Source organism: Sarcophilus harrisii, chromosome 5 (genome assembly GCF_902635505.1).
Source record: "Sarcophilus harrisii chromosome 5, mSarHar1.11, whole genome shotgun sequence".
NCBI lineage: Eukaryota > Metazoa > Chordata > Mammalia > Dasyuromorphia > Dasyuridae > Sarcophilus > Sarcophilus harrisii.
Genome location: NC_045430.1, coordinates 20,817,382 through 20,834,549, shown reverse-complemented (window position 1 = coordinate 20,834,549; position 17,168 = coordinate 20,817,382). Strand labels below are relative to the sequence as shown.

The 17,168-nt window shown below is 39.9% G+C and overlaps 1 protein-coding gene across 1 annotated transcript in view; it reads right to left on the bottom strand.

The window, feature by feature from the left end:
• The window catches only part of ALDH1L2 (aldehyde dehydrogenase 1 family member L2), a 68,465-nt gene that overhangs the window by 21,804 nt on the left and 29,493 nt on the right, over window positions 1-17,168 (bottom strand). Inside the window, exons 4-13 of the mRNA XM_031941042.1 lie at window positions 13,878-14,043; window positions 13,115-13,216; window positions 12,511-12,600; window positions 11,157-11,291; window positions 8,617-8,742; window positions 8,377-8,468; window positions 6,433-6,580; window positions 4,697-4,816; window positions 2,362-2,489; window positions 103-253 (exon numbers count right to left, since the gene is read on the bottom strand). Coding sequence (XP_031796902.1) covers window positions 103-253; window positions 2,362-2,489; window positions 4,697-4,816; window positions 6,433-6,580; window positions 8,377-8,468; window positions 8,617-8,742; window positions 11,157-11,291; window positions 12,511-12,600; window positions 13,115-13,216; window positions 13,878-14,043 — 1,258 coding nt within the window. The remainder of the gene's footprint in view (window positions 1-102; window positions 254-2,361; window positions 2,490-4,696; window positions 4,817-6,432; window positions 6,581-8,376; window positions 8,469-8,616; window positions 8,743-11,156; window positions 11,292-12,510; window positions 12,601-13,114; window positions 13,217-13,877; window positions 14,044-17,168) is intronic.

Genomic DNA, 17,168 nt, shown 5'->3' with positions numbered 1-17,168 from the left:
GCGAGATGCCTGAGACGCTTCTGCGGCCGGCCTGCTGCACACCAGGCTGCCAGACGCTGGGGAGCCCATTTCTGGAAGGGCCCAGGTGCCGGCTGTACTTGCCTGAATTTTGTCACACCAGCCTGCAAAGTATCGGAAGGTTTGCACAGACATGCCGACGTGGGTCTTCAGAGCTAAGGTGTACACGGCCCCCGAGTCAATGGTCTCAATGGTTGCTAGCTCTTCCTGGTGTTCTTCCATCAAGTCTGCAAGTCTAGACGCAGGGTGGGGGACAAAAGTGGCTGAATGATAAGTTATTGTTCTCTCTCTGACTCTCTGTCTCTGTCTCTGTCTCTGTCTCTCTCTCTCTCTCTATATATATATTTTTTTTTTTGTACATAAATATCTATATCTTTCTCTGTCTCTGTCTCTCTGTGTCTCTCTTTCTCCCTCTCTGTCTGTCTGTCTCTCTATGTTTCTCCCTGTCTCTCTGTTTCTGCTTCTCTCTTTCTCCCTCTCTGTCTTTCTGTCTGTCTGTCTCTGTCTCTCTCTCTCTCCATATATATATGTACATCTATATCTATATCTGTCTCTGTCTTTCTCTGTCTGTCTGTGTCTTTCTCTTTCTCCCTCTCTCTCTCTGTGATTCTGTTTCTCTCTATTTCTGTCTCTCTCAGTGTGTTCTTTCTTCCTGCCTGCCTCTCTCTCTCTCTCTCTCTCTCTCTCTCTCTCTCTCTCTCTCTCTCTATATATATATATATATATATATATATATATATATATCTGTACATTTATATCTATATCTGTCTCTGTGTCTCTTTCTGTTTCTTTCTCTGTCTCTTACTTTCTCTATTTGTTTCTCTCTCACATACACATACACACACAAATGTCATATAAAATTAAAATTAAATTATAAATGTGAACTTGACTGGGCCTGAATAGAAAGTTTTATACCAAGACCATAAGTAAGCCAGTGACAATGTGTTCTTTCAAGTACATAGAAGAATAAGTATTCCATTGAGAAAAATGATATTATGGTCTTTATTATGAAATATATAAATCACATTAGTGTAGGGTGGATATCGAGGTCTTAGGAAGATTTACTTTGACCATTTTGGTTAAAATATAAGTCTACTTCCTCTATTGTAATCTATTTGTGCAAAACCTGAGTTCTGTCTACATTTCCACTCTTGGTAAAGAAATCATAATAAAAGTGATTTGACAAAGAGAAGACCAGTAACAAGTTAATAAAAATATCTTCAGAAAGGCAGCATGGTCTAGCAGAAACTGTTGGCTTTGTAGCCAGAAGAAAGAGGTTTGAATCATGACTCTCTCACTTCCTCCCTGTCAGGGACTCAGTGTCCTCATCTGTAAGATGGGAGGATCGCATTAGAAGGGTTTCCCTTCTAGTCCCAGATCTTATTCCTGAGAGCGAAGGAGTAACTCTGTAGCCATGAGCCCTGGTTCCAGTGTTAACTTGAAAGTTTACTCCCTAAACGTTGTGACATTTGGGGTGAATCATGACTTGAGTTTTAATGCTGATAATGCTCACCTCACAGAAATGTTGTGAGAATAATGTTTTGTAAAAGGCAAGTTGCTAATTGTAATATAGGTTATTATTTTAATGGAAGGGTATGAGCAGGAATTATTTTTGGCTTTCTTTGTATTCTTAGAACTTAGCACAGGGCCTGGCATACAGTGGGTGCTTAATAAATGCTTATCAACTGTTAATTTTTATAAAATATATTCCTCAGGATATATCTGATTTTCCACTTTAAAAAAAATCTCATTTTCACACATTCTCTGAGAAACCCATGTTCAAACAAACATGATAATCTCAGGTTGAATACAGGTGTGTTGGGTTAGCTTTAGGCACACCTGAGAAGTAAGTTGTGTCTTTGGTGTTCCACACCATCCCTATTTTCCCCTCGTCCATCCTCTGGGACCCTGGCCAGGACTAGGATGAAGGGAGAAGGAAAGCTGCTATTTTCTGAAAACTCTAACATGGTATAATCTGACTGAGACAGGCACTTAGCTTCAGAACTGAGGAACTGATAAATGTTCCTGCCTGTTTCTCTGTGGCATATATAGGGCACTCCCTGCTGCCCACCTCCCTTTTCATTCCCAGCCTTTCTGCCCAAACTTCATCTCCCATCAAAGGCACATTGAAAGCTATCTTAGCAAACAGTGATTAAAAAAACCAGGGATTCTACAGGTAATGGGATAATGGAAATAATAGGGAGACAATAACTCACTCCTCATATCTAAATGACACTTGGGATATTCTGAAGGGATTTAAAAGGAGAAAAAAAACAATCTTAAGCTATTATCCCAGAGGCAGAGAATGGGAGTTTAGTTTTGGTTTTGATTTTTCAAACACACCTGTACATTAATCTCCCTCTTTCTCTGGCGTTCATTCTTCCCCATTCACCATTTTCAAAGGCATCTTTAGCGGCTGCTACTGCTTTGTCAACATCAGCCACTGAAGCGTAAGACACTTTACATATGGTCTATTTTGAGACAATAAGAGCAAGATTAGTTTTAAGAGAAATTTTCAAATTATTACAGTCAGAAAGGTTTGATATTTGAAGTATTTCCAGAGTCTACAAGAGAGCTTTGTAAAAGTCTAATACAGCATTTAAAATACGCTTATTTATTTGATAACAATATTGATTTTTTAATTTTTGCTGAGGCAGTTGGGGTTAAGTGACTTGCCCAGGGTCGCACCACTAGTAAGTGTTAAGTGTCTGAGATCAGATTTGAACTCAGGGCCTCCTGACTTCAGGGCTGTTGCTCTATCCACTGTGCCACCTAGCTGCCCCCAGGATTGATTTATGTTAACAGTATGTATTTTATTAGTAACACTGGATAAAAGCTAATGATTTTTCTCATCCTACCATGAGTAGTTTCAGAAAAACTCAGTGATTCTGAACATGAGGACCCTTGATTTGTTTGGTAATTTTTCTCTTTAGAGCATATTGGAACAGGAGCAAGCTGGGAGGCCACTTTGGTTCTGCAGGGGAAACTGAGGTTTCTTTATGTCACCAGCAGGGGTGTCCCACAGGCCACAGGATGGGCCTTTCTCAGATGCCCCTGAAGGGGATCTGGGGTCTGGGGACAGAACCCTGCATTGGGAGGCAAGGACTGGGCCTGGAGGCTGCTTGCTCTCAGAGTGACCTTATCAAATCTTTATGAGCTTCACTGTTTCTTCTCTAAAAATGAGGAACATGTTGAAAATAGAAATCATTTCTGTCTTTAAAATCACCATTCTTCTTCATTTCCTTGTTTCATTCAGGGCATGCTTTCCTTGCTGCCTCCCAGGCTGACAACTTCAGAGACAGCCCTGACTCTTCCCACTTCTGGGAAACCTTGTCATTTTATATCCAGAACTTGTGTATTAGTGCCCTTCTCTCTCCTCAGTCACCACCCTGGATCTGGCCCCCATTGCTTCTTGCCCGCACTTTTGCAATATCCTTCCGACTTGGTCTTCTTGCTGGCCCTGTCTCTCCCACTCCTGCCCATTTCCCACTCAGCTGCCAAAATGATCTTTTACAGTGCAGGTCTGTGATGACAAACTGCCATGGCTTTGGAGGACTCCCAGGACCAAACGCTTTTAAAGCCCTTCCTAGCCTGGCCCATTGAACCTTTCTGATCTTCTCGTCTCTGACTCCCTTCTCTGCTACCATCTGGTGACATGGAGCTCTTGCCGTCCTTTACACATCAATGGGCAGTTGGAGCATTTTTACTGACATGTTCTCCCTTCTTCCCTCTGTCATTGGGCTTTCCTCAAGACTCAGCTAAAACTTCACTCCTACAGGAAGACTTCCCCTTGCCTGTATCATCTCCAGTTTGTTTTGTCCAGATCTCATGGTTTAATGCCATCTCCTCCATTATTCTAGGAAGTTTTTTCCCCTGCTTTTCCCCCTTCTTTTTTAAAAATCCCTAGCACTTAACAGTGCCCAGCAATCAGCAAGTCAAGTCAGCCAAGAAACCCTATTTAATTAAGCACCTACTAAGTACCAGGTCTGGAGTCAAGAAGACTCATCTTCATAAGTTCAAATCAGGCCTTGGGTATTTCCTAGCTGTGTAACCTGGGCAAGTCTCTTCACCTTGTTTGCCTCAGTTTCCCCAGCTGTAAAATGAACTAGAGAAGGAAATGGCCAACTCCTCCGGTATCTCTGCCAAGAAAACCCCAAATGGGGTCACAAAGAGTGGACATGATTGAAAGCCACTCGACCACAACAACAGGTATCAGGCACTTTTTTCAAGATATAAAAAACCCAAAAGATGCTCCCTTACTTTCCCATAAAAGGTGTTTAATAAGTGGTTGCTGACTTTTTTTGTGGTTGTCTTAAATGCTTGTGACTAGCTTTTCACTCTCCTATTCAATAAACTCCAGGGGCTTCCTCCTGTTCCTAGGATAGTAGAAAACTCCCTTCGTTGGGCCCACCGATGCTTTAACAACTCGGCTCCCAGCTGCTTTTTTCAAGCCCAACAGTCCTGCTCCCCCCCAGGCCCTGCCAAACCACATACAACGTCCCAGCCCTTTTCTTCTTCAGTTACACTCCCAGAGGAGCTTAGTGGGACTTATTAAGTGCCACCTTGTCTCTAGCTAAGGGAATGGCCAGTTGGATTCCTCAAAGGGGACAAGTCCCAGGTGTACGGCTGCCCACAAAGCTCGCTCACTCGCATGCCATATCCCAGAACAAGCACTTACAGATCCGTCGGTGGGGTTGATGGTGTCGTAAGTCCGTCCATCTTCGGCATCCACAAACTGCCCATTGATGAAACACTGATGCGGCATTTTCAGGGTCATATGATTGATGTCTTTTGAAACCTGAGAGAGACCCAGAGCACAAGTTTGGGCAGATGTGCACACTTCCTACTCAGTATAGAAACAAGAGTTGCTGAGGGAAACCCTATAGGAGTGCAGGAAGGAAAGCTCGGGCCATATTGTTCTACAAATTTAATCAGTGGGAGTCCATCAGGGTCGTCCCCACCAGGGTCTCCAGCTACTTGGCTTGGCTATAGCCCTGCGTGACTCTGGACAAATCACTAGACTTCATTTTACCTCTGAAAAAATTAGAGGGCTGGACTGGACGGCCCTCTAAGTGACCCTCAGGCCCCTTCTAGCTCTGCATTTATGGTTCTGAGGAACCTCCAGGCTTCTTTTTCTTCCTCAAGTTATAAAAGAACATGATATCCACACTTGGAGTCACCCACAGATCTGGACAGAGATCATCCAGGACAACTTTCCCATTGTTACAGATGAGGAAACTGAGTCTGGGCCCCTCTCCCATTAGTCCAGACTCCTCTCCACTCCCGACCTCAGTTTCCATTTCTGTCCAATTTAAGTCAGACCAAGCTTCTAGCTCGCCAATGAAGGAATCAAACCCTAAAGCATGGAAATGGTGCCCTCCAGCGGCCGCGCGTTTGTGCACCCACCAGTTGGACTGTCTCAGAGCTCTGAAATCCAAGGTTCTTTTCAAACCAATGAGTTTCTCATGAGTCCCAGGCCCCTACTCTTTCCTAAACCCTTTCCCACTCATGCTCCATCAGTCTCAGATTGCTCTTTCTGCCATTTCCACATTCCTTTCAGGGGGAGAAATAAAAAGGGCAGGGAGTGTATGTGTGTGTGGTCCCCGATGGCTACACAAGGAACATTAGCCTAATGTTGACCACAAGAGGGAAGAGAGCCGCCTGGTGTCCTGTCCCATCTTACTTCTTGGAAACATGACTTTCCCATCCAGCGCTCCTACTGGGGTGAAGGCAGAGATGTCAAAATCAAATAGAAAGGCCATTAATCTATATATAAGGATCCCTGCAACCTGTGAATTGACTTAGTCAAAAACTAAGTCTTTAAAATGTTATAATTATCTATATTTTGTTTATTATTTTGTTAATTTTTGTTAATTATTTTTTATTTTATTTTGTTACTTTCCAATTATATTTTCCTTTGGTTTGGAAATGTGCAGCCTATGGCCATGTGTTCGACACCACTGATTTAAAGATGCTGGAGGCAGATGAGTCTGTATTTATTGTTCTACATAAGTCAGAACATGACCCACCTTCCTAGGCAATTCCTTTTGGAGATAGTCTTGTGTGCCACATTTCTCACAGCCATAGAAGGTCAGAGTTGGAAGGGATCTCAAAGGTCACCTTATCCATCATACCAGACCCTCTTCTACCATCCTGGAGGTAAGCTATCATCCAAACCCCCTGCAGCACCTGGGGGGCACCCATCCTCCTAAGACAATTTCTTCCACTCTAACTTCCCCCAAAGGAATCTGCCTCTCTGAACCTTCCACCTATTGCTCCAATTTTCCCCCACACGATGGCTTTTCATACATCCAAAGCCAATGAACATTTTGCTTCCTTCTGTCCCACCAACAGAACTCCAATACTTAATAGACAAAGCAGCAGTGACTCACAAGCGCTCAAGGGACCACTTACATAGTCCACGACCAGCTCTTCTTCTTGGTCCTCACCCCTCAACTTTCTCACCACCATCTGAATGAAGTCTCCAAACTTGGTGGCCATGTACACATCTTCATTCTGCAGCTGAAGTCCGCCACATTTCTGTCGAATCTCTTCAACCAGCCTTAAGTCAAAGGAAACGTTAGCATCCATGACTAGCGCGTGACTGGGAATGAATCCAACCCCACAGTTGGCAAGGGGAACAATGGAGATTCTAGCCCAGGTCTATCAGCTTTCCCTCCCTGGCTCCTTCCCATATGTTGTTCCAACTGTGGGGGAGCGTATGAATCATAAGGAAGGACCTGGCCATGTTCTGGATAAACAGGTCACAAAAGTATCATTCCCTTGCTCAGAAATCAGCTTTTCAGATATGACAATCTTAATCAAAACCATCTTTTCAAAGGCACGGAAGATTGGCTATAGATCAAGAGTCTCTTTCTTGTTTGGAATTTTTAAGCTTGGAAGAGCCAGGGTGGGTCTCTTTGGGTCAGAACCTGCTTAGTAAATGCTTCCACACTCCACATGATGGGACCTTGTGGAACCTGCTGACTTCCCAGCTTCACACACATTAGAACCGCTTCGCTAAAGGAGATGCTACTGGAGGACTTAAGCCTGCTTCTTTACATTAGTCCTGCTCTGCAGGGAGGCCCTTTTTGCTTCTGCTCTCTCCACTGATATTTCAAATAATTGGGAGTCATTCTATTTAATATTCTTTGCCTCATCACTAGTTCTCCCTCTCTGTGAGAAGCTTTGGCTGCTTTACAATGGAGCTTGTTGTACTTCATGTGGTGTTCCAGGGGAATACAAGGGTAGGATGATGTTACAATTTGCTTGGTAACCACCACTCCAAGTTTATTTCACTAGACATGGGTGTTTGGGTGGGAATAAGGCATTCTGACTTCATCCTCTAAGTCAGAGCCAAGTGTGAGCTTTTAGCCTTATTTTGCCAGGCTCTGGCCTCTGTAAAAGTTCCTGAAGTTTTCTCAACATGCTTCCATATCCTTTTGTACTTTCTCCTTCCAATAAAATATAAGTTCTTAAAGGTTAAAAGTCATCTTATTTTGCTGAGATCTGTATTTCTAGAACTTATTACATATCTGACACATAGTAAATGTTTAATAAATGCTCCATCTATCCATTCACCTATCCATGTCTCTACCTATCCATCTCTCTAAATCCCTCTATCTCTCCATTCATCTATCATCATATCAGCCAAAAGTTGTATATAAGAAACATCCAAATTTCTAACATGTCTGACTTCAGGACTTTTTTTTAGGTGCTTAAGCCAATTAAAGAAATGAATGTGATAAATATTTATTTGTGGGTATAAAGATAAAAGCTCTTTAACACCAGTGGTAGTATTTATTCATTATTGTTCATGCTGTTTGGCCTTTTCTCTTAGAACACTTTGAAACAGCCCCATTCTGTGCCTTTTCTTTTTGCTAGTCCCTGAATGTGATTGCTATTAATGTTCCTTTTCTGATTGGGAGAAAATAATTAAGTATATATAAGTCTGTGGGTTCATAGAAAGATGGAAGAAAGGTGGTATTAGGATGTTTCTTCTTCGGGTAGAAGGTCCTGATAATATTTGCAACAATGGTATTTTGTGCTGAATATGTTCTATGCAGTTTAATATTACATGATAAATTTTGTGAAATAAAGGGCAGGTCTTCTTGTTTAGATTTAATAAAATAAGCTAATTCCAAAGGAAAAAAAAGAAATTAATGTGAGAGTCCATTTAAAAGAGGAGAGATAGAAGAGATTTCTTAGCATCTAGGGGCCAAAGGAAAATATTTCAGGACAACAGGAGAAGGAAACAAATGCATGCGTCATTAAGGCAAAGGAAAAATGCTGAATTGGTTTGAGTGCCACAGATATGAATGGCTATCAGAAAATATCAAAAGATATCTGTGATATTACCTGACAACATCCATCGAGCTTGCTCCAGATTTAAAGAAGTCTGTGGAGTCCTCAATGGCAGAAACATTACTCAGAATGCCTGCCCAGATGGCCTACACAAAAATGGGAATGGTTATGTAAGCAAATGACATTTTAAAAGACAGCAACATAGGACCAGACAGGCAGTTTCCACCCTGGTCTTAATACCTTTGCCTTAAGAGCAAGATGTGACAGAATTCAGATACAGAGTTAGACATTCACCTTGATTTCTTGGGCCACTTTCTTCTCCTCATCTGTGAGTTCTACCACACATGCTTCCCCCGCTGAGAAGTATTTAGAAGCAGGGATCATTCTTCCATCTTCAAATTGAATATTTCTTACTATTAGCTACAAAGTGATAAGAAAACTGGGTTAACCACAGGATTAGGACTGGTTAAAGTGGGGAAAACTGACATTATAATCAGTTTGGGATCTGGGCATCTGAAATTCCCCTAAAGTTCTTATATGTGACTCTCCAAATTCCAGGACACTCCCCTGCTAACTAACTACTTATTCAGATTAAGAAATAGGCAGTCACTTGATCTAAATTCTATGCTTTTCTTTAAACTTCTAGTAAAATTCCTAGTGCTAAAATGGCTTTTAAAAAATAAGGGTAAATGGCATTAAGTTAGTGGGATCCAGACTATTTTCTTTATACCATTATTAATGTCTCTGGAGTCTCTTTCCTTTCAGGCCTATTAATTACCCTTAATTGCCAACATACCTGGAGCAGGATGGGGTTTGACAAAGGGTCAGCAGGGATGGCCTAAATCAGGGGTCCTCAAACTTTTTAAATAGGGGGCCAGTTCACTGTCCCTCACTGTTGGAGGGCCGGACTATAGTAAAAACAAAAACTTTATTTTGTGGGCTTTTAAATAAAGAAACTTCATAGCTCTGGGTGAGGGGAATAAACTTCCTCAGCTGTTGCACCTGGGCCTTGGGCCATAGTTTGAGGACCCCTGGAGATGGACCAGTGAGAGGATGCCAAAGGCAAGTTTTATTTCCTCACTATTTTTCCCAAGGAGTGTCTTATTTGCAGGCTACAACTTGTGTCTTCTTCAACCACAAAAGTCATCTATTTCTCTGTGTGACCCTAAGAAGTTTGGTCCTAGGGAGCTAATCAATATTTAACACCTAGGGGGAGAGTCTGGAAACCAAAACGTAAATACAGCATATTCTTAGGTTTAATTTTGTTATTAATATTTTCTCCATGATCTTCTTAATTCTAAGCATTCAATATTATACATCAGAGCCCTGAGCCTTTGTGATGTTCTGAGTTGTAAAAGATGCTGATGGGAGTTAACAATCAACCCTTCAAAAGCCATTCTGAGCTGGCTCCAGCACACCCCTGGCCTTGGTTAGTTTTTAGACCAGGGGTTTTTAATCTGGTTTTGTGTCATGGCCCATTTGGCAGAGTGCGATAAAACCAATGGAGCTCTTCTGAGAATCGTGGTTTTCAATGCGTATAAAATGGATAGGATGCAAAGGAGGGCAATTCTGTTGAAATATATCTACAGATATGTGTACATATGTGATGAGATTGATGTAGACACCAAATAATGAGATTCAGTAGCAATTCACATGTGAAGAACTCACAAGGGCTTTCCCCTTGCCAAAAGGTACATTTATTTATGAGAAGAGGTGATGGACAAAATGCAGAGGTAAAATAGACACCAGGAGCAGTAAATATGAAATAGATTTGGGAGCGCATAGAGTTAGCAAGAGAATAATCAACACTACATATATACTAGGAAGGGTATAGCATTCTTCAAAATCTATAAAGAAATAAATGGGGAGGGATGGATGGCAGGAAAAACAAAGGGTTGGGGAAGAAGACAAGAGAGAGATCCATGAGTGGGAGGAGGTTAAGTAATAACAAGGCAAACTAGGTTTCAGAATTAAAGGAGTTAGTAGGGATCGGAAAGAAGAGATATATACAAACATTACAGCAAGGATCAGGAGTAGAATTACTAGGGAAAAATTATAGTTAGTAATCATTAATCTTAGACAAAGTCAAACTTAAAGATTCAATCAAGAGAAAAAAAATCTATATTATATCTCAATTATACTAATATTATTTGTTTGTTTGTTTATTTTTAAGCTTTTTATTTTCAAAACATATGCATGGATAATTTTTCAACATTGACCATTGCATAGCCTTGTGTTTCAGATTTTCTCTTTCTCCCCTAGATGGCAAGCAATCCAATATATGTTAAACATGTTAAAATATATGTAAAATCCAATGTGTAAACATGATATTATTTTAGATGCATGTTAACACATGGGTAAATGCGTGTGTTTGTATATGTGTCTGAATATATGTACATATGTATGCATATTGGTCTATGTGTGTGTGTGTGTGTGTGTGTGTGTATATATATATGGATGTGTCTATGGGTGGATATGACATTTATAAGTGTAAATGTATGTGTGTCTTTGGGCAGGTATATATGTATATGTGTATATGTACATAAATATATACATATATGTTTAATATATCTGTGCTTAACTATAGCTTGCTTAGGGGAAGTGGAAGGGAATGAAAGGGGAAAAAAGAATAAAGGGACACATGAATATAATTTCTTCCACTATTATATAACCTTTCTTGAACTGGTAATTTATGGTTATATAGTTTGAATCTTCCCTGATGTTCTGCTAGACACAACAATGTTCTGTTCTGTTTTATCTTCTTTATCTGTTTTTCTTTTTTCTATTCTGTGTTTTTTAATTTAAAAAAATCAGATACTATATTAAGGACTCACCATTTTCCCATCATTACCAAAAAGGACCAGTCCATTTTTGGTGACAAGACCAGGTTTCTCAGCACCTTTGATTGTTAAGGGTTCTCCAGGTGGCACAGAACCAGACAGTAATGATGAGCCATAGAAAGTAACCACCTGATAGAAACATCAATACAGACATTATGAAATCCAGGACCATCTTACAATGAGATCAGAAAATGGTGTAAATGTTTTAGAATGTGATCTGATGATTTATAATAGAAATCATAAGAGTGAACATATCATTTGACCCAGCAATCCCATTGCTAGGATTTAATCCTAAAGAGATAATAAGAAATCTCCAGTAAAGACCCTACTGATGTCTTGATGTGGTGTGGAAAATACCATGGGTCCTACAAGGTTGTGACAGTAGAGCATCAGCTCTGGCAGGTCCTACTGAGCTAAAAGGCTTTGATGGACTGAAGCATTGTCCAAAGATTAGCCTGAATAAATTTGGGGAAGCTCGCCAGAGTCTGGCCCCAGTGCCCTGATTTTTGCAGCTCGACTATTTCCTAAACTGCATGGGGGCTGTAATCTATCTGCATCAGTGGAGAAAGCATTAGACTCAGCTCAAATGTCACATCCTTCAAAAGGGTTTTCCTGATTTCCCCAGATATAAATTACCCACCTCCATCCTCAGCCCATGTCATTGAGTAGCTATTTTGCATATAGTCCATATTTACTTATTTATGAACATATGGAATTTCTCTTGGCACCATGTAAGTTCCTCAAAGAGAGGATTGTCTTAAAATTTGTATTACTAGAACCTACCACAGTGCTGGGCACATAGTAAGCATTTAATAAATTCTTGATAATCGATTTTTGTAGTTTATTTATTTTTAATACACATTATTTAATGAATTATATTGGGAGAGACAAATCAGAGCAAAAGTGAAAAACCATGGGAGAGATTAAAAAAAAAAAAAGCAGAAAAAGAAGTGAATGTAGCATGTGTTGATTTACATTTAGTCTCCTTAGTTCTTTTTCTTGCTGCAGATGGCATTTTTTGTCCACTAAATTTCAAAATGCTCAACCACTGTGATTTCACAACTCAGAAATAAGAAATGTCCTAAGGTGCATTAATAGAAGGCTATTTTCTAGGGCAGGAGAAAGGACTGTCCCCATTATAATCTGCTCTGATTCCATCTTCTCTGGAGGACTGTCCAGTTTCATGTTTCAGTAAAGCCAGAAACATCCAAACAGGAAAGGATTCATGGAAAGATCTGGGTGCATTTGTATGGAAAGGAAGGTGGTAGTTAAGAAGCCAAGGTCAGCCTCTGGTCTCCATCTGACAGAAAAATAAGAAAATAAAACCAGCTGTATTCCCCGGACATACCTGGTTGTCTATTTCTGCCCAAGCTCCGGGCACTTTGTCATGACCTCGTATCCAGTTGTGCAAAGCTTCTGCAGGATGATCCCAAGAAATCTGGAAGGAGAAGAGACCAAAGTTGCTTTTTGCTGCACTGGCCTATGTGGGTCCTACCAATGACTTAATTGCTCTTAATATTCTATGACTTGAGAGACTCTATTGCTTAACTGTCTCATTTTACAGAGGAGGAAGTTGGGTCGCAGAACAGGTAGAAGACTCATGGTTATACAGGGAGTAAGTGGTAGCCCAGGATTTCAACTCGGGCCTTCTATGTGCCTCAAGGTAAGGCTTTGAGACAGGCCAGAGCTCTGAAATCTACTACTGGGATTGCTGAGACATTAAATAGGATTTTTTTTTAACCTGCACAAAAAGTCTTGGGAGGGGAAATAGGGAACAGTGGTGGTGAGCAGGTGGCTACCTCGTGGGGGAGCAGGTGAGGAAACATAGGCAATCCCACCTAGAGAAATACTTAGTAAGCATCTAGGAAAGGATCAATTGGAGGATTGATCTCTACAGGTCCTTCTCCCTTCTAGATCCCAAGACCTCAGGTTTTATGTCCAATCAATGACACCTTGGCATTTTCTTTTTTCTGGATGCCTTCATATGTTGCTCCTTCCTCTGACTGAGGAATACGAGAAGCTTTGCCATCGGCGATGAGCTGGACAGCTTCCACCTAAAAATAAAAAATAATTATCACCTTTGAAAATACAAAGCCAACTGCTCTCCATCTAGAATAAGGAACAGATTATTATCTTTAATTTGTTGTTTTGTTTAGCTAGGGAATGTTATCTATGGATCAACAAGTTCAAAGAATTAGATATAAATTCCACACTTGCCATGAAAACAAGTCTGAAAATAATTGAATCTGTCCTTGATGATTCAGAAGGCACTTAAGGATCTGGCAAGTCATCACAAGACAAAGCAGCCCTAAGAAATAAGTACAGAAGTATCAGAAGTGAGATTCTACAACTGATGCCAGTTTTCTGGTGCTTCAAGGAAAAGATTAAGACAATTATTTTTGTTGGGGGAGGAGGCAGGGTCACACATCTAGGAAATGTTAAGTGTTTGAGGCTGGATTTGAACTCAGATAACTCCCGACTCCAGAGCTGGTGCTCCATTCTCTGTGCCATCTAGCTGCCCCTATTTTTAAAAAAAAAAATTAAATTTTTAAATTTAATTTTTTATTAAATTTATTAAATTTTTAAAAATTTAAATTTTTAAAGACCATTTCCTAAGGTGTAGGAAAGTTATATGTATCAGTGGAGAGACTACCCAGAGTGATATAGATATAGATCTTCGAAGTACATTGTCCTAGAAGACAAAAAGAGACTTACCATGGCCTTAATTCCCTCTGGGAAGAGAAATCTATTATAAAGGGAATCCACTGTATCATTGGGTTCCACATCACATTCCCTTTGAAGGAGAATAGGCCCAGTATCTAGACCATCATCCGCCCAGAAGATGGAAAAACCGGCTTTCTTATCTCCCAGAATTAAAGTCCTGTGAAAAATAAGTATTTCCACTTAAAAACAAAGCCCTCAAATGGATGGGATAAGTTTTACAAAGACTAGAAATTGTAACAGGCTCAGGAATAATTACCATCAGAAATTTATAACAATAGTTAGGAGACAGAGAAGGGTCAGCCTTTTGGATCTCATAAGAACTAGTTATTACACTGGAGGGGGGGAGGAGGGCGTGTTTCTCTATAGTCCTGTAATCTTTCCTTATTTCAGTAAAATCTTGCTTGCAATTTCATGGCTGCTGTGATTGTTCAATCTTTTCGACTCTTTGTGGTTCCATTTGGGGTTTTCTTGGCAAATCTATTGGGTGCTTTGTCATTTTCTCCTTTAGCTCCTTTTATAGATGAGGAAACTGAGGCAAACAAAGGTAAATGACATGTCCAGGGTCACACAGCTAGACCAGATCTGAACTCAGGAACATGATGGTTCTGATTCCAAACCCAGAACTCTATGGACTATGGCACCATCTAGCGACTATTTTATGATTGTCTTATATTATCATCACAAGAAATTCACATCTGAAACAGGTTATTAATGTTTACTTTCACTATTTGGCTCCTAATTTTGAGTGTCTCCTGCTGCTGCATCAATTTGTTCCCCCCTATCTATTGATTGCTTACTATATTAAACACAATGGGAAATTCAAGAATAACCAAACAATAAAATTGGGAATATCCAGTACAATGTGAAAGAGGAAAAAAAGTATTTACTTTAGGTTGTATAATACAGACATCTCCCAGAAATCCACTTGGGATTCCGAATGGACCACATGGAATAATTACTTGCTCTTCGGTATCTAAAGCACTTGAGGTTTCAATGATGTGAACTCTCGGCTACTGATGCGATCCCTTCTTTGCATTTATTTGGTGATTTTAGACACAGTCTGATTCAATCACTTTTCTGCCCATGATTCTTTTCTCTGTGAATCCAGTTGTAATCTCTCGTGAGCCTTAGTTCCACATGACTAACTATTGGACTCTTTAAATTGGATATCTCCAAGCACACTGCCCAAGATATAACTCATCTTTCTGCCAAATGCTCCTCTACTTTGAACTTCTTGACTTCTGTCATAAGCACTTATTAAGTGCCTATTATGTGCCATACTAAGACAAAAAGGAAATAAGTCTAATTAATCAGACAACATATTGCCACTGGGTGGTATCATGGTATATATACAGAGTGTTGGACTTGGGATTAAGATTCATCTTCCTGAATTCAAAACCAGCCTCAAACACTTCCTAATTAGGAGACACTAGGAAAGCCTCATTTTTCTTATCTGTAAATGGCACAGAGAGGGAAATGGGAAATCCCAACAGTATCTTTGCCAAGAAACCCCCTCAAATTGGAATAATTGGAATTGGAATAATTCCCTCTCAAAATGGTCACAAAGAACTGAACATGGCTGAATTGAACAAAGAATATTAACACAAAAGATAAGTGATTTAAGGGGAAAGGGGCTTGGGGGAGAGTAAGGGAAAGCCTCCTGGCATAAAGTAGCTTTTCAGCCATGCCTTTAAGGAAACTAGAAATTTAAAGAGGTAGAACTGAGGAGAAAGGCCAGGTTGTGAAGAGTAAATGCCAAGCACATTTGCCATTTGGTTGTAGAATAGTAGGAAGCCAATAGAATACCCAATACCATGGTAAATAGCTTTGTTCAATGGCACAAGTGTAGTTCTTACTGAACTTTAGGGAAACCATCTTGGCAGGTGGTAGGGAGGGAGAGGGAACATCACCTACCTTTGCCACCTTGGAGTCACCCCTGACTTTGCCTTCTCCTTTACTCCAACAAGTCTCCTTTATTCTCCCTACAGAACTTCTCTGGCATTTATCCCCTTCTCTTCTTTCACATGGCCACTCACCTAGCTCAGGCCCTTATCAATTCTACTTCAGTAGCCTCCTAAATGGTATCCCTTCTTAATTCTGTCCTTTCTCCAATTTAGCTCCTCCTTTAAAAATTAAATTTTTTTTTAGTTAAAGCTTATTTTCAAAGCATATGCATGGATAATTTTTCAACAAAACCTTGTGTTCCAATTTCTCCCCCTTCCTCAACCCTCTCCCCTAAATGGCAAGTAGTTCAATATGTGTTAAACATGGTAGAAATATATGTTAAATACAATATATACATACATATTTATACAATTATCTTGTTGCACAAGAAAAATTAAATCAAACAGGAAAAAATAAAAAAAGAAAATAAAATGCAAGCAAACAACAACAAGAAAGTGAAAATACTATGTTGTGGTCCACACTCAGTACCCACAGTCCTCTCTCTGGGTGTAGTTGGCTCTCTTCATCATAAGGTCATTGGAACTGTTCTGAATCATCTCATTGTTGAAGAGAGCCATGTCTATCAGAATTGATCATTGCATAATTTTGTTATTGCCATGTACAACGATCTCCTGGTTCTGCTCATTTTACTTAGCACAAAGTGATATTCCTAAAGCACACTTTACTATGTCACTCCTCTGCTCGATAAACTTCACTGGCTCCCTATTATTCATAGAATCAAATCAAAATCCTTTGTTTAGGTATTTAAAGCCTATCACAACCAGGTACCAACCCTTCTTTCTAGATTTATTAAATACTATTTCTCTTTACATAGTCTATGTGTCAGCCCAATTGACCTTTATGCTGTTCCTTAAAATGACATTTTACTTTTAATTCCCACCTCCATACTTTTGAGAGGCAGTCCTCAATGCCTAGAACATTTTATCACTTTTGTCTCATAAAACTCCTAGTTTCCTTCAAAGCTCAGCTGAAACACCACTTTGGCAAGAATGGATGATGTTAATTTTTGCTGAACTGTTTTTTTTTTTCATTTTTCTTATCTTTTGTACAAGAAAAAGCTCACTAGATAGGGAAATTGCATATCCAATTTGATATTAAAATTAAAAGGTATCGATAAGATTTTTTTTAAAGAAATTATCTGAGGGAGGGAGGACTATGAGAACTGACTGTGGATCACAACATAGCATTTTCACTCTCTGTTGTTATTTGCTTGCATTTTGTGTTCTTTCTCTCTTTTTTTCTTTTTGATCTGATTTTTCTTGTGCAGCACGATAATTGTAGAAATATGTATAGAAGAATTGCATGTTGGACATATAT